General features: G+C 45.7%; 1 protein-coding gene across 3 annotated transcripts in view; it reads right to left on the bottom strand.

Annotated features, from left to right (window-relative positions):
- Positions 1 to 1,879: 1,879 nt before the first annotated feature.
- LOC147028739 (E3 ubiquitin-protein ligase DTX1-like) overlaps positions 1,880 to 22,479 on the bottom strand; it is a 60,850-nt gene continuing 40,250 nt past the window's right edge. For 2 of the 3 annotated variants that reach the window (XM_085879411.1, XM_085879412.1), the window contains exons 5-9: positions 20,709 to 20,773; positions 20,328 to 20,486; positions 12,946 to 13,107; positions 9,983 to 10,072; positions 1,880 to 9,644 (exon numbers count right to left, since the gene is read on the bottom strand). In XM_085879411.1, the coding sequence (XP_085735537.1) occupies positions 9,432 to 9,644; positions 9,983 to 10,072; positions 12,946 to 13,107; positions 20,328 to 20,486; positions 20,709 to 20,773 (689 nt within the window). In that variant the 3' untranslated portion in view covers positions 1,880 to 9,431. Of the gene's footprint in view, positions 9,645 to 9,982; positions 10,073 to 11,509; positions 11,780 to 12,945; positions 13,108 to 20,327; positions 20,487 to 20,708; positions 20,774 to 22,479 lie in introns of those variants that run through there. The other variant, XR_015057690.1, reaches the window with a different exon arrangement.

The following is a 22,479-nucleotide window of genomic DNA, read 5'->3' as shown; positions in this document are numbered from 1 at the left end:
CGAAAGGATGGTTCCTCAATGTGTAACCCCAACTGTCAAACGTGGAGGAGGAAGCGTGATGATATGGGGCTCTTTTGCTCGATCCAGAGTCTGCAACTTGCACAGAGTGACTGGCACCCTGAACCAAAAGGGCTACCACAGCATTTTACAGCACCATGTGCTGCACCAACAAGCCCTCTGGTCTATACCTAGTTGGTCAGGGGTTCATCCTACAGCAAGATAACGACCCAAAATATACCTCCAGGCTATGTCAGAACTACCTAAGAAGAAAAGAACAAGATGGGAGGCTTCAAATCATGGAATGGCCAGCAGTTTCCAGACTTAAACGCAATCGAGCTGGTTTGGGATGAACTGGACAGAAGGGTGAAAGCAAAGCAACCTTCAAGTGCAACACATTTGTGGGAACTTCTGCAACAGTGTTGGGAAGAACTTTCCGAACAATATTTGATTTCCATTGTAGAAAGAATGCCACGAGTATGTTCGGCTGTTATATCTGCAAAAGGTGGCTACTTTGATGAGTAAAAAATTTAGATTAAATGTTGTTCAACAAAACGATTCCATGATTTCTTTTTTTATCTGCAATTGTTTATTTATTCTCTGCTTTAATTTCAGAGTACGTTGAAACATTAAGCTGCTTAAATTTCAGTAAAAACTGGAAAAATGGGGGTGTTCTAAATCTTAAGACCGGTCGTGTCTACATACATATGTATGTGTGTGTCGTATATATATATGTATATATATATGTATATATATATATATATATATATATATATATATATATATATATATATATATATATATATATATATATATATATATATATATATATATATATATATATATATATATAGTGTGTTTCCTGTATATTGTTACTGTTTGAGACAATGTAGCATGAATGATCTTTACTATAAATCACAGACTGGAGTTTGTTTGTCATGCTACTAACTCCTACAGTTCTGGGCTGATTACATCCACACTTGCTGCATCGGATCAGTATTACTGTGTAGGGGTGTTTTTATCTTTGCCAGTGGTCTTGGGGGTGGGGGTAGGGGGGGTGAGAGGGGAATGCAGATTCTCTTTGTAAATGTGTATCCTGTTGGGCCACCTCCAGGTGGGGGTTGGATATTTCAAGTCTGCACCATTTACAGTTGGTGCAGTATCCGTGCCCCCACATTTTCCAGTGCAGTGAGGTGTTTTGAATTGGAAGCAGTCGGTGTTTTTGCTTCATACACGTAACCCAGGTTATTTATTTTTGCTTACACAGAGCTGTCATTTACCTATACACTGCCAAAATAAAAGGTATGCACCAGAAGAATATGTTTCACGCTTGGAACAAGATCACTCGTTGGGTGGGTACTCTGCTCGTATGCAATAATTAAAACTTCTTTTGAACATTTTATTTGTGCCATCTTTATACAAGATATTACAGGTTAGACATGTTAATAACGAAAAAAAAAAAAAATTAAGCACTCTAAATATTACAAAAAAAAAAAACCATAAAATTGAGGATACAAACATCTTTTTGTCAAAATTCTTACAGGGAACTCAGGGTACATTTTGAAGGATTCAGAAGAATCATTACTATGTGGGAAAGAGGTCGTTACTGCAGAACCATCTGCTGACTTGTTATTATAAATGTGTTAGCTCCACACATCATTAAAAGTTAACAGTCCTCATTTTTATCAACCCAACTCAAGCAAAAACCTCTCAATGCAGTCATGGGTGAAGACACACACCCACAATCATAAAGTACTGTAACGATGTATCCCACGCACTTCTAACAGCCTATTAAGCATCTTAACAGGGCTCGTGACCAGAGGAGTTTAGCACAAAAAAAAACGTGAAATGAAAATTTAAATTGCACACACATAACATGAAAATATTTTGCATTCACAATAGCCTGCGAGCTGTGCTTTACACAGTCAAAGTCGAGGCTTTAAAACAACGTCCAACAAAGCAGGTAAAATGCAAACATTTCAGCCTCAGAGACAAACACTTTTAAAGAGACAAAGATAATTGTTGGTGACATTTTAATATCAATAAAAGGCCACTTTGTACCAGAATGATTTTTAAAATTTTAATCACCCACGTACCCTGAAAACACGTTCGTTACAACTACTCACCTGGCTTCATCAGCTCAACAACTCAATTTATGGAGGAGGGGTATTGGAAGGGGTGGAGAGGATAATAAAATCCGAGAAAGCTGTGCCTGGGACATCCTTAGTGGACGTCTACACAGAACAATGACAAATGGTGACAATTTTGACCTCCCCAAAAAGCAATGCATATGTAGTACCACCTGTCAGCCTTTGGAGCCCTTTTTTTTCCAATTAGCTGAGTTTCCTCTCCCATTTTGTGCAAAGCATGTTCTGTAACTGTATTTAGCATATATATATATATATATATATATATATATATATATATATATATATATATATATATAAAGAGTGCATGGCTTTGGAAAAATAAAACCAAAATAAAAATAAATAGCTAATAAATGTTTAAAATAAAAAAGACAAAGAGCTATTAACACAAAGACTAAGATGTCAAAATATGCCATACACCAACCACCCCCCCCCCAATGCAGACACCACATGAGTGAAATTCAAGCTACACTATGCAGTGGTTTCAGACATACCAACAAAACTGCAGCTACAACCATGCATATTCTCACACATCCTCTCCCAGCATTGATGCACATAATAAATGGGGGGGAGGGAGAAGAAAGTGACCAAAAAAAAAAAAAACACAGGAAAGAAAAAGAACATTCAACTCCACCCCCCTCCCCCTCCCCCACTTAATGAATGGAAAGGAACAAGCCTTCAAACATAAACAAGGGAAATACAAGTTTATGGAATGTTACATTTTTGTTTGGATTTTGACATTTTTCCAATCAATTGCAGGTACCAACCCTTCTCTCGATGCACGCTCCACACCTCACGACCATCAACTCCTTCACTCGAATATCCAATTATTTCTCACAAGATCCAGTGTAAGGAGAGTGGTTAAAACAAACTTCACTTGCCAAAATGGCGATAAAGCCAAAAATAGGTAGTGCTAATTATACAATACAAATATCTCCTTCACTCAAATCTCCTTCGAGCTTCTCTGCTAAGATGAGGGCTCTCCACGAATCTCAACAATTTCACATGGATACAGTCGCACTTTGGAACATACACAAGGTCAGCGGGATGCACCACCCACTTACTGCATCCTAGAGGGCCGGAGGCAGCAAAGAAAATACACAAACCTCGAATTGACTCTCCCCCAAAAATATAAAAAAAATGGAGAAAGGATTAGTACAGGGCATCTCAATCAAATGTATATACATATACATATACATATTCAGATATATATTTAATTTGATGTACCATACTCTATGGAGAGAGCATTGGTGTTGCCAAAGCAGTTTCTTGGCAAGGGTTATGCTGGGTAATTTGCCATTGTCTTCCCAGCGTTGTTTGTCCATGCTCTACTATATTAAATGTTGTTGTCAAGCAAGGAAGCAGCACGTAGCATTTTAAAGTCTTTGGTAGGACTTGACCGGGGTTTGAACTACCGACCCCCCCCCCCCCAGACTCGTAGATGCTCTAACCTTTAACCATTACGAGTCATACCAAATATTTTAAAAAATGGTATGTGCTGTTTCCTTGCAAGGAAGACAATGGAAAACCACACAGTATAGTCCTTGCCAAGAAACTGCTCCAACACTCTGGAAAGAGGATGGTACATCCATTGCAGTGAGGTGTGTATATGTATATGTATATGTATATGTATATGTATATGTATATATATATATATATATATATATATATATATATATATATATATATATATAATTATTGTTGGAATGACTTCTCGGGGGTAATTTTACATAGTAAAGGGTTGTTATTTCCCACATTGCATGTATTTGCGTAAGTGTGAAATAATGTAATTGTGATATAGAATATGCATTGTTATATGTGTGGAAAGCTGCTATCTTCCCTCGTGTGTGTCGAAAACTGTCATCCATTCATAACCTTTTTAATGTTCTCACCTTTTTAATCTGGCTTTAATATTTCATAAAATCAGGCACAAGTTTGGACAAGACACATGACCTCGACCCTCAAGATCTGCACCCCTGCCCCTCAGCACAATCTGGGGGAAAGGTCAGCGGGGGCCATGAAGACACCTTGTGTGCAATTGTGGTGGGCCTTACAAGCCAGAACTCACCATTGCTCGAGAGGCCATATTGGCCAATGTGTGTTCAACGGGTGTTGACAGGCAGGAACAGGTTGTGGTGGTGGGACCCAGGGCCCTAATATACAGTGTTGGGTAGGGAAGTGCTATCGGGTCCGGGGAACCAGACACAATAAACTTCATAGGGAAGTTCAGCAAAAGAAGAAGAGCCCCCAAGTATGCTCACTCCCACCCCAACCACACATTTTGTGAAAATTAAATCCTAATATAGTGGTACAAGATACGTGCTTTCGTGAGTGAATGAGTCGGATTAGTGGAACGATGCATTTGACTCGGGATGGACTCTGTTTTTGAATTACTCCACGCGGGTTTAGACTCGGGTGGGGAGTAATAATGTACAGTAAGTGGAGACATAATTCACACTGCTCCCTCTTCTGGACACAGACTCAGGAGAATGTGACGAAGGAATGTGGGGGTAGTGTTGTGGGAATGATTTCTAAGGGGTATATTTGCATAATATAGCGGTAGTTATTCCCCATTTTGCACGTATTAGAATAAGTGTGAGGTAATTCAATATTGTGATATCGAACAAGCACTGTTATATTTGTACAAAGCTGCTGTGTTCCCTTCCCTAATGTGTGTGTTGAAAACCACTATCCCTTCATCCCCTTTTAATGTTCTCATATTTGCATGTAATCTGTTTTTAATTCTTCTTTAAAAGGGTCGGATAGGCAATCAAGCACAAGTATGGGTGGGAAACGTGACCTCGACACTCAAGATCGCCCCTCTCACCCCAATCTGGGGGTGTGTGTCAATACCCTTAAAAAAACCACTTGGTCTATGGGTGCATTCGAGTGTTTCTGATCTCTATTAAAATTACCGACGTCTGTTGAAGGCGAGCCCAAATACATTTTTTTTTTCCCCCTGAAAACCATTGAGAATCATTAATCACTGTCTAATTTGAAGGGAAATATTTTAAAACTTTTCTTGCCAATCACAAAGTGTCCAAAAAAGCCATAAAGTGTCCATTTTCGATTTCACCAGTGACATCACATCTGGAAGCCAGATTGAGAAACATGGAGATGGAGACACAGTACATGTCGTATCTCAGATTCCGATACAGATTCCACCGTCATTCGGAACTCTGATCGTTCTCAGAATGTTGAAACCGATCAGTGGGATTTTGAAAAAAACTCATGGAGATAAAATTAGTAATGGAAAAGCTTTCAGGGGAATTGAGGGGCCCAATCATTTCAAGCCTTGTGCGAGCGATTCGGAGGAAGAAGGTGGAAGTGTTTGTGAAAATGAAAACGCTGATAACATGGTCGATTCAGCTCGGTTGGTTTTGATTTTCTGTTAAATTGATGGCTTGTCCCGTTTCATACTTTCCTCGGACCCCATTTGTATCTGTGCCATGTCCGCTGTCATGTCCATAAGGTGTCGATGTCCCTTGATAGTGGATGGGGATTGTGTGTGGATGGTGGTGGATATTGTGGGGGTGATTATTGTGGGAGGATGGGAGAAGGAGGTGTGGGGTGGTGGAAGAGATTATGGGCAGATGGTGGAGGGACTGAAAGTTTTAGTGTCCTCGGTCAAATTCTCTCGGAGGAGTAGATGATATATACATACTTTCTCTCCACAATAAATAGATGGTGGTTCATTTGATTTGTAGATATTTGTGTTGATAATAGACAATTATTTTCAGGTGCTGTTGTGGTAACTGCGGGCAATGGTAACAGGTGTTTCATTCACCACTCAAATTATCCGTGCACATGTGCTGGTAGCTCGGTAAAGATGGTGTTACGGTTTTGAGTGACGGTAGTTTCTTCCGCTTAATCATTGGGATTGTAATCCTCTCTCAATCGTGCAGATAACCACAAGATTGAGCTATCTCTGTTGTTTCATAACAGTGGGCTGTAACATGTTCCGAGCACAAAAGCGAAGATTTCTTGGCCCGATGCACACTCGGGTATTTCGGACGAACTTCGTCCAATTTCTGAAAAAAACTTCAGTCTTTCAGCCATTGGTGCAGCATGAAACCATCTTGGTTTGTATTCCACACAAGCGCCAAGGACACATCGACTCGGAATATTTGTGGAAAATAGAAAATTATTCGCCGTTTGAGTTTAATCCAACAGCCATGGAACCCGTACACAATACTTTTCTAGCAATGGACTCCCAGGTGTGATATCACAGCTAATCCGAAGAAGTTCTCGACTTTTTATTGCAAATTCACCAGATTTGTAATTTGGAAATCAGAAAAAGACATCATATCTATTTTGTTTGGTGTCAAGTGATATATTAGCATCGAGGTGGTCTGAGCATTTGGGTTCCCCTTTAAAGGACAGAGTGGGTTTGGGCGATTAACACCCCAAACGGGACCGTGCCTGTACCCAGCGACTTCGCTCCGTTGCCATGAGTAAGGTACCATCAGTATGACGCATCGACTGGCACTGTGGTTCCATTTGGGTACGGTATCTTGGCAGACAGGCCCGTGATCAAACCCAGAACAATTAAATCAGTTGGCCATTACGACTGCTTTGATGTGGTTCATTGGGATTTGAACCGGGAAATTGTACGAAGCCGAAGGCTGCAACTACATAACAATATATATATATATATATATATATATATAGTGTGTGGGGATCCCAAGTTAGAACTGTTGCGATAGCATGGTCCGTGTCATCGAGTAAGACAGACTTTTCCATTGTAACCAGGGACACGTTTACCGAGCTACCAGTTAATATGTTCTGTTTTTAATATGCACTGACGAAGGTGGTGGTGTTGTTGATAGAAGCGAACATGAGATAAGGTTGTAAATTATATGAGCTTTCCTGTCAAATATGGTCAAGCAGAGATGGGAGTTAGTGAGCTCAGGAAGTAATAGTGCTTCGCAGATGGACCCATAAATCTCCCACATGGCCTGCTGAGTCAAGCATGATAATGCTGGCCTGAAACATGCACAGTAATATCCGGCAAAGAAGATGGGGCGCTGTGGGAACGCCCGTTCCCAGAGACACCAGGCAGCCATTTGCTGGGCTTGGAAGTATGTCCATGGGGAGACATAAGGGTTGGTCGTGGGCAGTGACAGCCAGTCACTGAGAGTTTGTGTACGAGCAGAGTTACAGTAACCCCTGATATAGCAAGAGATCACATTGTTGCAATGCAGCAAGAGATCCCTCTGGTACGGATGGCTCTCTTGTACGAGAAAGTATTGGTGCGGCATTCTGGTATGTGAACGAGCTGGCATGGCGCAGTGAGAAGGGGCGCATCAGAACGTCTCTCACAGCCCTTGCCTGTTCCCCATTGTTCAAAGTATGATTGCGTGAACGCCTTATTGGGGGTACAGTTGTCTTTTAAGACAAGTTAGTCTTATTCATACCCCCACCCCTCCCAATTTACATTGTCGCGTGTGGACAGGATCTGTCCGACTTTTGTTGCCTCGACTCCCTATCCCATTATTTATTTAAATACGAAGAATATGCCCACCACCTCATTTCATTTCCTGCTTATGGGAAACCGTTTTGGCATTTGATTGGCGACGTTTGGCATCATTACAAACCATCAACATAAAAACGCATGCTTGCACACAAACACAATTGTTTATTTGCTTGTGAAGATGGGAATTCTTGTACATTTGATGAAATAATTAACTTTTGAAACAAGGGGGGTAGAATGACGAGTTGATTAAGGAGAGGCAGATGCAGTTCGCTTTCCACATCCCTCACCAATTTATTGGGTAAGTTAATTAGAGGGAGAATGTGTAAGTGCTCAAGCTGGGATCATGGCCACGATGATGGATCTTCGTGGGAGCGTCATGAGAACTGTTAAATTAGCATGCCCATGTGCTCGAATCGGATAGACTTTTCCCATTGTAACCAGGGACATGCGAGGTTAATTCCTCCTGTTTTCATGTGTACCAAGGAAGGCGGTGTTGTTATTGATAGCGTTAGCGCACGGCTGAGGTTTTAAATTATATGCGCTGTTCTTTTATGCAGGAATTAGAGGTAAGTGACCTCAGGAAGTAATAGCACTTCCCACACGGACCCATAAAATTCCCACATGGTCCTCCTGGTCAAGAATGATGATGCAGATCCAGAACACGCATGGTAATGGCAGGAACAGCAACTGAAGAAGGCAGAGTGCTGTGGGCAATGGGAACGCCCGGCACCGGGGCAGCCGTTCGCTGGGCTGGAGAAGCATGTCCACATGGAGGGATGAGGCTGGCCAGCACACAAGAGTGACAGCCAGTAACAGAGTTCATAAGAGCACAGAGAGTTATAGTGAGTCCTGAGAAAGCACGGGATTACATTGGTGTGGCATAGCATGAGAACACGCTGGTGCAGCACAGCAGAAGCACCACAGCAGAACGCCTCCCAAAATCATTGCCGTTCACCATTCTTGGAGTGAGTGACTGAGTGGGTGCCTTAATTGAGTATAGTTTTGGTTTTGTAATACATGTTTGTGTCATCCCACCCATTCCTTTTTATGTTGCCGTTTGTCCACTGGATCTGTCTGGCTTCGGTTGGCTCAACTCTTCATCCCATCATTCTTTTCAAGAAATATGTTTATTGTTAAGGATGTATTCACCATCTCATCCTATTTCTACACGTAAGAAACTGTTTCAGCATTGGATTGGCGACGTTTGGTGTTTGTCCGGACCATGAACGAGAACGTAAAACCACACGCCACACACACACACACCAATTTAACTTTCAATACCGTAGCTGGCCTGCACACAAGAACAAACTTAGTGGCTGCACTAGAAGCACTTTATTGATATTAGTCGGAAAATGCTGAAAAGTCGTTGGATAGATTTACTAAACTGATAGACAAGTGCACATGAAGTGGCAGGCCTAGCGGCATGGGCCTTGCAAGGCTAGCAACGTCCTTGGTCATTGAAGAGCTGTGTAAATATATGGAATATAAACGTTTCCCAAATATCCACAGGTGCTTTCTCTGAATAGGTACAGGTCCTGCATGGCAGCAGTATGCTCGACTCAAAGTGATGAGCCAGCGAGCAGTAATGAATAATGACTAAGATATCTTTTCAAAGCAATGTTCGGGATATTCTGAACAACTCATGCTGATATCTGATAAACTCAAGAATATCTACCTGTGCCACACAGATAACTGATTAGCTGTGTTCTTCCCATGAGGATATTCAGGTGTATTCAAACTCGGTGCCCCCCCCCCCACCCCAGGTGGCATCATTTTAACATGTCAGATTTACAAGAGCCACACCAAAATAATCAGTCATCATGCACGCCTTGAGCTGCCAGTTCTGCTAGCACGTTGTCCATGTAGTTGTGGTCGGGGTATCCATGGCCTGTGACGTTAGAACCAAACTCTGTTTTGTGATGTATCTCATTCCACACGACGGTGTCCGTCTCCCCGGTTGTGTTTGAAGTGCCCACGGTGAACACAAGGCGGCGTTCCCACGCCACTATTAGCAACTGCAATACCTGTGTGAGATGCATAACAATGTTGTGCAATCATATATTTTGAGTGCAAGTTAAAAACAAGAGAGCTTTGGTTGTTTCAGCAAAAAGTTAGAGTGGCGTACTCGTCTGGAAGCCTCCGTAAAAGTCAATAAATAGCAGTTTAAATGTAGGATTTTCAGGGTTAGAGTTAGCATGTTATCAAACTGGACATCACACAATTGCCCCATGGCAAACTACACAACTCATCACACTTGCATAATGAAAAATACACACATTATGATATACTGGAAAAGTAGTGCAACTAGTGCTGTTTAAAGGATAAGTTGCTACAAAGACAATGGATTGACATGGCATCATACCTTTCTGCCTTTGTCATTGTCTGCGAGATAACAGTGCCGAGGGAAGCCACGAGCCGTAAACTTTTTGCCAGGATTGGGATGCTCAGGACCCTGTTGATATACATATATGGAAATATACAAACAAAATTTATTTTAAGACACATTTCTGACTTTAAGAATATCAGCCTGACTATCCCTTAGATTTGGATTATTCAAAACCAGTTTACTATAACATATAGACAACGCCTCGCAATGAAAACCAAAATTCTCTATTCTCATGAATACCCGAGGAACATCAAATCCATTCATCCATTGGGACCATACTCTGTGCAGAGGATTGGTGCTGCCTAAGCAGTCTTCTTGGCTATTGGGCACAATCCTGGATGGGTCGTCACTCCGACACAGTACACCAGCAAGCTGGCACTCATTTTGCCAACCTCAGAAGAATGACAGGCAGAGTCAACCCCACCTGGTATTAATTTAGCAGCCAAAAGCGCTTGAACTCAGGACCCCAGGATCCCAAGCCCACCACCCTAATCATTAAGCCAACACCAAGAATAACCTCAAATGGATACTCAAATATCTGGCATTGACTCCAAGGACAAGTAAAGGTTCATACTACCTGCAAGTCCGTCGATCAGATTTACTGTTGAGGGAGCATAAAGTGAGGTGTATTATTAAAGAATAATAAAGAATTTTCATCACAAGGCTCTATGGTGAGCAACCTACATATTGTTGCGGTTCTACGAATCGGCCCGGAAGGCAAATGTGCAAAACATACAGGTCCCTCAGTTTAGTTATTTCCATAGTTTAAGTTCAGAGTAGACCCTTCCCTTCTTGAGGCAATGTTTTATGGCCGGATGCCCTTCCTGACACAGGATCTGGTCTTTATCTGGTCACCTCTTACGATACACAGGGATATGGTACACCTATTCTAACCGGGGCATACACCAGGACCAGTACACTGGTACTCATTTCGCCGACCTCAGAAGGATGACAGGCTGCGTCAACCCCCTAGTGTTAATTCAGTGGCCAATGGGCTCAAACTCAGGACTCTTGGATCCCAAGCCAGCCACCCAAATCACGAAGCCAACACCAGGCCATATGATGTAGGAAATACACAACACTTATTATTTACCAGTCCACATTTTTATTTACACTTGGTTTTATTTCACACATGAATTTACATTGCATTAAGACATTACACATGCCATCACCACTGGTGTTAGCTTAATGGCGAGAGCGGTGGGCTTGGGATCCTAGTGATTCCGAGTTCAAATCCCACTTGGCTGTTGAATTAATACCAGGTGGGGTTGACTCAGCCTGTCATCCTTCTGAGGTTGGCAAAATGAGTACCAGCTTGCTGGTGTACTGTGTCGGAGTGACGACCCATCCAGGATTGTGCCCAATAGCCAAGAAGACTGCTTCGGCAGCACAAACGCTCTGCACAGAGTATGGTCCCAATGGATGGATTCATCACGCCAAGACCCGAAATACCTCACAACCCACTAACCACAATGCCATCTCCACCACACACGAAATACCCACCTTCCTTCCATCATAATCATCATCATCTCATCTACATCCCTCACAGATGCTGCCGTGGCTTGGAAGCACAAGGGAGGTAACTCAGGACACAATGGCAGGCGCCTCCATTCTCCGTACTTTATCAAAACTTCAGGACAACAACAGGCACTAATTGGCCATTCATATCCGTGTTGGTTCTTGGCTTTGGTGCTCATCCTATGCTTGCTTTGTGGGGCTTTGCAAGAGAACGATCAGGGCTCGAAAGGTGGCGCTCACGTTGGCGGGTCAGACCTGTGAAGCCGGAGCGATGGGCGGACGGAGCGAGCACAGTAATTAGGGCCAAAGTAAAGCCACACATACACACTCTTTAGACTTCTCACACAGTAGCTTATTTATATCACACATTCTTTCCTTTGCTTTCCTGATATATCGTTCTACTTTAACGCAGGAGCTTGATGAGTCCTTTGCTGCCACCAACTGTCCTTTTCAGGGCAAAACCACTGCTACGCACTTTGTTTCCTCTTGCACCACATGCACAACGAGCAAGCACCTTCAGACACCATTGCCCCCACCTGGTGAGCAAAAAGGCCAATGACCTCATTCTATCTCTCTTTCTTCCATTATCTTCTTCTTCTGTGGTTGGTCTGATTGGGTACCCATGTCTAATGGGTACCTTACCCAGGAGGTAAGGCATAGAGTCAAGTTCTGCTTCTTGTCCATTTTTCTTTCCTATATTCACTTGCAGTCCTAATTGCTTGCGACCATTATCCTTATATACATTTTTTTTTAAACCGCATTTCCCCTTTTGATTGCTTAATTGTGCATTAAAATGTTGCATAGCACCGTATCTTCGCATTTTACATCGTCCTGTAACGAATAAATCCCCTTTTGTTGAACTTCATTTTCGATCAGTCTGTGTTTATCTTTTCCCCATTGGTCCAGCGCTGTTCCCACCTAGGTTAGTCAGGGAGGTTATAATTCCCCAATCAATTGGCTTTCTTCCAAGTCCGGTATGCACTCGCAGTTGCTCGGCCGCCCCAATTAAGATAATTTTGGTGTATAGCCGAGGGCGGGTCCCCCAATCAGGAGACTGCGTGATCCCCAGTAAAACAGCAATTAGATGGAGGACACTGGACCACGTGGTTGAATAATTGGCACAGTTGCCAAGCAACCCACTGCGACACAAAGTTGTTAGTCCTCGATGGCCTCAAGCACGGTAAGTCCGAGGGAAATCGAGGATACCCCCCTCGTAGTAGACCTGAAACCTGTGGCCGTAACAATATTATGTTGGCAAAAATGTAGAATTCTTTTTTCCTACAACAATATGCCGCTTCTCCAAGTGACTTAAATTCAAAGCATCTGCTTCTCTCTTTAATATTTCATAAAATCACCTATTTGCCTTTCTGATCTGTATATGTGTTTCATTAAGCACACTTGAGCAGAGCACGCCACTTCACCTGCGTTCCCGAGCGGATGTCGTAGATGATGCGGATCGTGTGGCAATCATCATGGCTAGGCAACGGATAAGGTATCACGTGAAACTCCATCAAGCCTTTGGGCTGTGTCCCGGTCTTTTCTCCATAAATTGTCTTGCATGAAGGGCACTGCAGACTGCCATCCTGCAATTATGAGTAAAAGGAAAAATTCAGATTAATCAATCAACCCAGCTAACATATTGTACATGACATGGAATTTCAACAAGGAAGAAAGATAAGAAGAAAATATAATTTAACGCAAAAGTATTGATGAATTTGACTCCGCCCACCTTAGATGTCACCTAAACGCACTGTTACATTTGATCTCAATGTGTGAGAGAGAGAGAGAGAGAGAGAGAGAGAGAGACAGAGATAGATAGACAGAGATAGATAGACAGAGACAGAGACAGAGACAGATAGACAGAGAGAGAGAGAGAGAGTTAGAGTTAGAGTTAGAGAAAACATCAGATGCTTCAAGCTCAAGTTATGGTCTGTCAAATGATTTTCAAAGGACACATGACATTTGACCTTTTGTATGCCCTTCCTCAAAAATCCCATAAAATATGGGGGTGAGAGTGTCTTGTACTGGGCTGCTGCTTCGTTCTGTCCACAACACCCCCACTATCCTCTCTCTGCATTACATCTTTCTGACATCCCTTTTCAACCAATCCTCTCACCTCAACCCCCATTTTCCCCTTTTTCTCTTGTCTCGTTCTTTCAACACATGTGCACTCTTCGGAAATCTATGTTCCTCTTTCCGTACTTGGTGTCCAGCCCACTTCAGCCAGCTCTTTACCAAATTGTGCCACCAAGCTCATCTGCTCACCGATCTCCAACAGTTCATCCATCCTCCTCCTATCCACCCTCCTCACTCCCACAACCCTCCTCACTCAGTTCTTACAAATGGTTGCCTCTGTTGTTGCTCTGTCAGTGCCACCATCCCCAGACCATATTGGTATGCCGGTGTTTCACACGACCTCAGGACTTTCCCCTTAGTCTTCCTGTCCACCATCAAACCCTCCACTTTTCTGCATGCATTTGCATCCACTTGTATCTTCCTCAGTTGTGTGTTTGAATTCCTCCTCTGAAACATCAACTGCTACCACAGATCACAATTCTACCTCAATACACAAATCTATTTCACTGCCTTATATCCATCCCCTCTGAACTGATAATAAATTTCTCTCTGCTGTCAGACCCACATTACCTCAACCTTCTCCAAGCTCATCTTCAGGACAGACATGAAACATATATTTTATGCCTCCATAAAAAAATAGGGGCAATACCCCTGGGTGCTCACCTGGTAGAATATTGATACTGAGGGGTAACTCAACATAGGACGGAATCAGCAAAGATCTATTTTGAGGGGTACCCCTCCTGTAAACCCCGGTCAACCCCCATTCTTTAAATCGCATGACCAAACTTTGGTTAATCATAGGTGATGATGGTTGTGGTCAAGTTTCATTGAAATTGTGTGTGTAGTTTTGGAGAAGAAAGCAAGTACATATTTCCCCCCCACCCCCACTCCCATCCCCATACATCCCATTAGACCCTGATTTTTAAAATGTCATGAACCAACTTTGGTACATACAGGGTGTTGAAGGTCGTGGCAAAGTTTCATCAAAATCGCATGCGTAGTTTCCGAGAAGTTGAAAGTATTTATGTACGGATCGACGACGTGCCATCCCATAAGCTCCCTGGAACTATGTTGCAAGTGAGCTAAAAATCAGAACTATCCATTCAAAATGTAATGCCTCCATTAAAAAAAAGACTCCTCACCTTTCTCAAATAATAATTTGGCCTCATAACTAAACTCTGTCTCTATTAACATAGTGATGTGATGTAAACATACAAGTTTCTCGCCGATTGTGACACTTCAAACTTCGGTGATTTATGAAAATGTTTTATGTCCGTCCAAATATTGTTCAGTCTCTGTTGCTGATCCTCATGGTAATATTTGGCCTTCTTAATTTTGTACTGGTGCTAACACAAGTTTACATTCTCAATCTTTCCATTCCTGGATTTTTATCTTCAAAAGCTGTCGTGGTTGTTGGAATGCCATAACTAAACATCCTTTCGAGTTTTGATCCTCAAAATGAGGCACAGGTTGCTTTTTTGCACAGTAATTCACAAACGGGCGGAGAACAGAATGGGGAGGGTGGGGATGTGGAAGGGGGAGGATGAAAATAAAAATAAAAACCAACAACAAAAGAAAACATTTCATAATTGTTCAGGTAGGTGAAATTGGAAAATATTGCTTTAACCCTTTGAACCCGAGTGGCCAGTTTACCAGCCGCTATTCGAACCTCCATATACCTGAGCAGCCGTTTTTTTTTCTCCAGGGAACCCAGGGTGGGAGAGCCGAAAGTCCAAGGAGCTCAGGTTCAAATGGTTAAGATAAGATAACATGAACTAAATAGACAACACGGAATGTGGACAGTGTGATGAACAAAATGGCCTCTTCCTCTGTCTAAACCTCTTGGTATCAGTCATGCTCCTTATGGTCCTTTAAAAAAAAAAAAATTTAAACATCTTTTCCAACACACCAAGTTTAAAAGCTGATTGGCATCGGCAATTTCTTTGAACACGTTTGATACTCACCAACTCAGGAGAAATAAATACGCACACTTAGAGATCTTTCTTTTTCGGCTGGCTCAAGGTAAGATAGCACTTTACGTTAATTTGAAAATGCACTCAACATTGCAGTTTCAAATGACCTGCCTCGAGCACCAACAGGGACAGATAACAGAGGAAATACGAGGAAACCACGAATTGTGTCACCTTTATCAAACTCCTTTGCATTGCCAAAAACTTTGGAGTAACATCAGCACTGCTTTCAAAGCTAAATGATTACAATTACAAACCATTGTAAATCATCTCATGACTTCATGTCCACAATCTAGCAAGGTAGTACACCAAACTGTGCTGCGTCACGTGGTTGGGTTTTCGTATATCATTCCTCGCCCGCTAGGGGTGGCAGGAGTGTACTTCTGGTCGCGCAATAAAGCGGAGTTGATGCTGTCACGCTTGCTTCTTGCGTCCCACTGCACCTCGTACACTTTAGTTGGCTGACGAGGATGGTTGAATACGGACTTGTGCCCGTTTTCGTCAGAGACGACTTCGAATTGTTTTCGGAGCAATTGGGATGCTATTTCCACGCGAACGATGTGGTCGACGAGAGCAAACAAAAGTCGATCTTGCTCGCTTCGCTTTCGGCGGAGCATTATCGACTACTGGGTGATTTGGTGGCACCGAACAGGCCCCGGGATGACGAGCTGTCGTTTTGAGACATTGTGGAGAAAATGAAAGCACATATGGCACCGGAGAAGTCATTACAGCTCGCTCGATACCAGTTCGATCGCCTCTCGAAAGGAGCAGAGGAACGCGTCGCTGATTTCGTGGCGCGGATTAAGCGTTCTTCCGTGGCCTGCAAGTTCACGGCGGGGGAGCGTCCAGCTCGGCTCAGAGATCGTTTTATTGCTGGTTTACAAGATGCGAAGATGGTTTCAGCGGTTTTACGGCTGAAGGGTGAAGCCATTACATTCGACTCGGTGGTCAGCACGGCTACGGCGGTCGAGCAGACTCGCGGAGATGTTCGGGCCATCACCGGCAACGCGGGGTCGCGAGTACCCCGGGACGCGCGCACGACCATCGATGCGGGTCGGACGTCGCCGCGCGACCGCGCGTGCGGCGGGGTGACCCCGCGGATATGCTTGGGATGCGGAGGTCAACACCTGCACCGTGCGTGCCCGTATAAAGGCAACGTGTGTTTAAATTGTCACAAGGTGGGTCATTTGGCGCGTGTGTGCCGTGGGGCACCGGCCGCCGTTAAGGTCATGGACGGCGATGTGCGAGGCGACTCGGGGCGGAACCAGCGGCCGTTGATGGACCTGTTTTCAATTGGCCCGGCGGCAGCGCGCCCGATGACGGTGGAAGTCGAAGTGAACAAAACGCCGATCACGTTCCAGGTCGATACGGGAGCAGCGGTGTCGCTCATCGGCGAGCAGACCGCGCGTAGACTCAACGGCTTGAAGCTTATCAGGTCAAACCTCACGCTGTTCACGTACACCCGCGAGAAGATAACGCCAGTCGGGATGGCAGACGTGTCTGTGCGGTACCAAGGCCAGGTCGCCACGCTTAGTGTGTACGTCGTGCGGGGAGGGGACCGTCTCTCCTCGGCCGAGATTGGCTGGCCCGCATCAGGCTAGACTGGGCCGCAGTTCACCTTGTGCAACCCTTGCCGAGCCGGTGGGAGGATCAGTTAGAGGAGATTCTTCAAAGACATCAAGGGTTGTTTAGCGACGACCTTGGGAAACTCAAGGGCATGGAGGCAAAGCTCTTCTTGAAGGAGGGGGTGGTTCCTCGGTTTTGTAAACCACGTCCTGTGCCGTATGCCCTGCGGGACAAGGTCAAGGGTGAACTGGATAGGCTGGAGGCCTGTGGAGTGATCGAACGGGTGTCGTGCTCAGATTGGGCCACCCCGGTTGTCACGGTGGTGAAACGGAATGGAGACGTCCGATTGTGCGGGGACTTCAAATCCACGGTTAACCTGGGGCTCAGCGTGGAGCAATATCCATTGCCGTCAATCGATGAAATATTTGCGCGATTGGCGGGGAGTCAATACTTCACGAAGCTAGACCTGCGTGATGCATATTTTCACCTGCCGATGGATCCCGGGAGTAGCGAGCTTTTGACAATCAACACGTGTCAAGGACTCTATCGATATACCCGACTCTGTTTTGGGATTGCTTCGGCCCCAGCTTTGTGGCAGAAAGCCATGGATCAGGTTTGCATTGGCCTGCCCGCTCAGACCTACCTGGATGATGTGCTCATTGCGGGGAAAACGGCGGACGAGCATCTTGCGAACATTGCCCAAGTGTTGACAAAGCTAGAAGCGTGCGGCCTGCGCTTGAACAGGGACAAGTGCGCGTTCTTCAAGCAGCGCTTGGAATACCTTGGGCACATCATCACGCCGGAGGGGCTGTTGAAAGGTCCTCGGAAGGTGGAGGCGATTCAGCACATGCCACCGCCTCGTGACAAGACGCAGCTGCGCTCGTTCATTGGTATGGCCCAGTATTACCAAAGGTTCGTGCGCGGGCTCAGCTCACAACTTGCGCCGTTAACACGGTTGCTCAGGAAGGACGAGCGCTGGGCTTGGGGGCCTGCACACCAGGCGTCGTTCGACCGCGTCAAGCGGCGGCTCACAGAGGATACGGTCCTCGTGCACTACGAGCCTGCGCGTCCGCTCCTATTGGCATGCCACAGCTCTGCATATGGCATCGGGGCAGTGCTCTCCCACAGGATGGACGATGGTTCCGAGCGGCCTGTTTGTTTTGCATCCCGGACCCTGTCCACAGCAGAGCGCAGATATGCCCAGAATGAGCGTGAGGCTCTCAGCCTCGTCTGGGGTGTGCGGAGGTTTCATCAATACCTGCTGGGGCGGCATTTCACTTTGCAGACGGATCACAAACCGCTTCAATTCATCCTGAGACCCGAGCGCGGGGTGCCGGTGGTAGCGGCCGCGCGGATACAGCGGTGGTGTCTGTTTCTGGGTGCTTACGATTATGATATTCAGTTCCGAAGCACTGAGAAGCATGCTAACTGCGACGGGCTCTCACGCTTGCCGTATGAGGAGGGTCCAGCTGCGTCTGAGTTGGCCGACCGGGTCGATGTGTTCGCGCTGGGCCAGGTCCAAAGCGGGGCCGGTCACGGCCAGGCAGGTCGCGGTGGAATCGGCTCGTGATCCGGTGCTTGCCTGTGTCGTCCAGGCGATTTCTACGGGGAATTGGAGCGATCTGCCTTCGACACCGGCATTTCAACCTTTCACGTCACGTGCATCAGAGCTGTCGTTGGTCCAACGGTGCGTAATGTGGGGAATGAGGACGGTGATTCCACCGAGGTTCAGGCAGCGGTGTTTGGAAGAGCTGCATGTCAGTCACCTTGGCATCGTGAAGACCAAGAGTCTTGCTCGTAGCCTGTTGTGGTGGCCGGGGTTGGACAAAGACATTGAGCAGTTGGTTAAGCGTTGCGCCACGTGCCAGACAGATGCTGATAACCCGCGTCGAGCCACGGGTCTATGGCCTGTGCCAGACCGAGCTTGGCAGAGGGTCCATGTAGATTTTGCGGGACCGGTTAATGGCAAAATGTTTTTGATTGTGATCGATGCATTCTCTAAATGGCCGGAGGTTGTAGTAATGCAGCATACATCATCAAACATTACAGTCGAGAAACTGCGGACGATCTTTGCTAATAAAGGATTACCTGAGATTCTGGTCTCTGATAACGGTCCGCAGTTCATCGCAGGTGTATTTGATGAGTTTATGCGTCAAAATGGTATTCGACATCTAAGGTCCGCACCGTATCATCCTTAGACGAATGGCCAAGCTGAGTCATTTGTCAAGATGTTGAAGCGGGCTTTGCGCAGGGGGGGTGTTGCACCTGTGCAGACGGTGGTCGATGTCTTTTTGCTCCATTACAGGAACGCAGTTCATCCTGTCACGGGTGATTCGCCTGCCATTCATCTCTATGGACGGGCATTGCGGTCCAGACTGGATTTGCTGCGACCTGGAGGGTCGGGGAGTGGGGCGATGTCGCATCCGACGCGGCTGCGCGGCTTCGATGTGGGACAACGGGTAATGGTGCGCGATTATTTCCACGGTTCCAAATGGGTGCCGGCGGTGGTCTCTGTGGTGCTGGGGCCGGCGAATTGCATGGTGCGGACTGATGGTGGGGATGTGGGGAAGCGGCACGTGGACCAAATGCATGATCGCTGTTCAGCGTCACCCCCCCCCGCACCTCCCCGGGCCGAACGATGTGGGACCCCCACCGGTGATGTCGCCGGCACCTGACGTTGTATCGCCGGGGCTGGTTGGGCCGACGCCCAGGAGGTCTTCGCCTGATGCCGTCCTACCCGGGGACGTCGGGCAGGCTGGGCGGTCGGAGGTGGTTGGGGTGGCGGAAGGTGCGAGTCCGGCGAGGGTGTCACCTCGAACGAGCCGGGAGGCGTCTGAGCCTGGACTGTCTGGCGGCGCTGCCCGTCCGAGGCGGGTCAGGGTGCGGCCGCGGTACTTGGAGGATTATGAGTGTTGATGGGTTTCAGGTGGTCATGTTGTGATTGTCCTATCATCGTGTGATGGGTCATTTTTACGAGGGGAGGAGTGTGCTATGTCACGTGGTTGGGTTTTCGTATATCATGCCTCGCCCGCTAGGGGTGGCAGGAGTGTACTTCTGGTCGCGCAATAAAGCGGAGTTGATGCTGGCACGCTTGCTTCTTGCGTCCCACTGTACCTTGTACACTCTACAAACCCCCAGCTACGCCCTTTTGTTGATGTTGCAGAGGAGGAATTCAAACACACAACACACACCTTGTTTCCATTACTGTACATGGCAATGAGGCACAACACGTGGAAGGCATGCGTACAGCGACCCAGGCGCCCGACGCCCTCGGCACGCATGCCGGTGCAGCTGGTTACGCCTTCATAACCCGAAGGCCCTGTGAGCCTCTCCATGCAGATGGTACAGTCCTGAGGAAGGTGTGTGTGAGGAGAGAAGAGCAAGGCATCATAAGGGGAGTGTGGTGGGGTGGGGAATGACAAAGCGAGACAAGTGGGTACAACAAACAACCCACAAGTTTTGGGTGTAAAGGCAGCACAAGCTTACTTTGATACATTCCAGGTCACCACGGAAGGTAAACATTTATTTAAAACAACACTGGATTTATGGAATTCGTTATGAGCAAGTCATACTTCTTCTGGAGGGTTCTTCATTGGCTGAAGATACTTCTTCACAACTTCATCTGGAGACTTTTTACCTGATGAGGGGGACAAAAAAAAGCAGCGAGAAAAGCATTACTACAATGACATGCAATACAGGACAAGAGAGAGAAAAAAGCAAACTCAAATCAAAACCACAACAGCAAATAAACAAAAGTGTGAAGCTTCACTGTAACGGTAACGATGATCACAAGCTCATGGAAAGCTCCACGATGAGTGGAAAGTGGCAGAAAACGAATGGAATGAGCGATTGTCAGAAAGGTATCAGTTTAAAATAATTAAATAAATACCACCAAAATTACATACAGGTTCACCGCTTTGGAGGAAACGATATTGAAGTGTGCATGGAAGGGAGTGGTAACCCAGCTCCCCTATTTTATTTGTATTCCTGTATAGAGTGCCATGTCCGTGCTTTTGTGAATGGGCACACACGGGGCCAAATGTAATTCGGGGACTAATTTAGTGTGGAGGCCGTGCATTGACCTGAGGTACTGCTTTCTTCCTTCCCCACCCCACTCTCTCCCCACCCCATATGTAATTTTAAATTCTCCTCTGAACTCTTTGCCATCAAATTCCCACAGTCCTGTGGACCAGTGATCCTCTCGGGAATGAGCATGGCTTTAGCTGAGCGCACAGAGACATGCCATTCTGGGAGACATGAGACTTGAGGCACTGCCCCCTCATTCCCCAACAGCCCAAATTATTTAAAGGCATACTGCAGGTGGGAGGGAGAGTACAGTTTTGCGAGAATGAAGAGGGAACATTCAGGAACCAAAACAACACAGGCAGTGCCATGGTGAGAGGACTGCCGAATCGTGACAGTGGAGAGCAAGTACAGAGCAGTAATGAAGTGTGAGGGGTGCGTAGATTCCACTGCCAGGTTACCATGAATGTCCGGTGATTGCTCACTCATCCTCGCCATCGAGGTGCTCAGTCTGTATCCCATAGCTATCGGGTACGAGAGGCACTCCTCTCTCTCCCCCCTCCCTCAGGTAGCCATTTATATATCAACCCCCCAAACAGTCACCCTGCCATTGACATTGGCGTGTACAGGCCCACGGCTCGGAGAGAGCATTTCCTTTATAATTATTTAATTATTCATTTTTTTGTTGTCCACTGTGGAGGAGTCCATAAAAATCTGTGCTTCATGTCTTATTAGGAATTTATTAAGCATATCTGTGCTCTTGTGGGTATTTCCAGTGTCACCATCATTATTTTTAATTGAACAAGTAAAAATGGGGGACTGACGGTTATTTCCATAACAGGCGGGGTGAAATGAGGGATTATGGGGAAGGGCCCATGGCCCCCCTTCCTGAAGTGGTATGGCCATGGAGAGCACAACGTAACTTAATGGCATGAGCCTTATGTTTCATGAAGAGTTTAGTCTGCATATGACTGTCGATTTCTGAGGAGATATTAAACAGGCAGATCTGGATAGAGAGCAAAACGCCATGAGACCTTACTGTCCTGATACATTGTACCAAACTTGTCCATATTTCTCAAATAGTTGTGGAGAAGATGTTTCAGTGAAAATGAGGGATTTGGGTTGCTGACTCGTGGTCCCCTTTCTGGGGGAGATACGGCTGTGAGGAGCAAAACTTAACAGGGTTCGCACTGCGATGGAAGACCAAATTTCCAGGAGTTTTCCAGGACAATAAGGTGGTTTTCCAGGACTTTTAATGCAAATGTTCTATCCAGCAAGTGACATTGCAATAAATCACAAGAGAAAGAATAAAACCTTGTT

Source organism: Eptatretus burgeri, chromosome 4 (genome assembly GCF_056783735.1).
Source record: "Eptatretus burgeri isolate ZD-2024b chromosome 4, Ebu_testis_v1, whole genome shotgun sequence".
In the NCBI taxonomy this organism is placed as follows: Eukaryota; Metazoa; Chordata; class Myxini; order Myxiniformes; family Myxinidae; genus Eptatretus; species Eptatretus burgeri.
The sequence above is the reverse complement of the archived record's forward strand: the minus strand, read 5'-3'. Positions and strand labels throughout refer to the sequence as shown.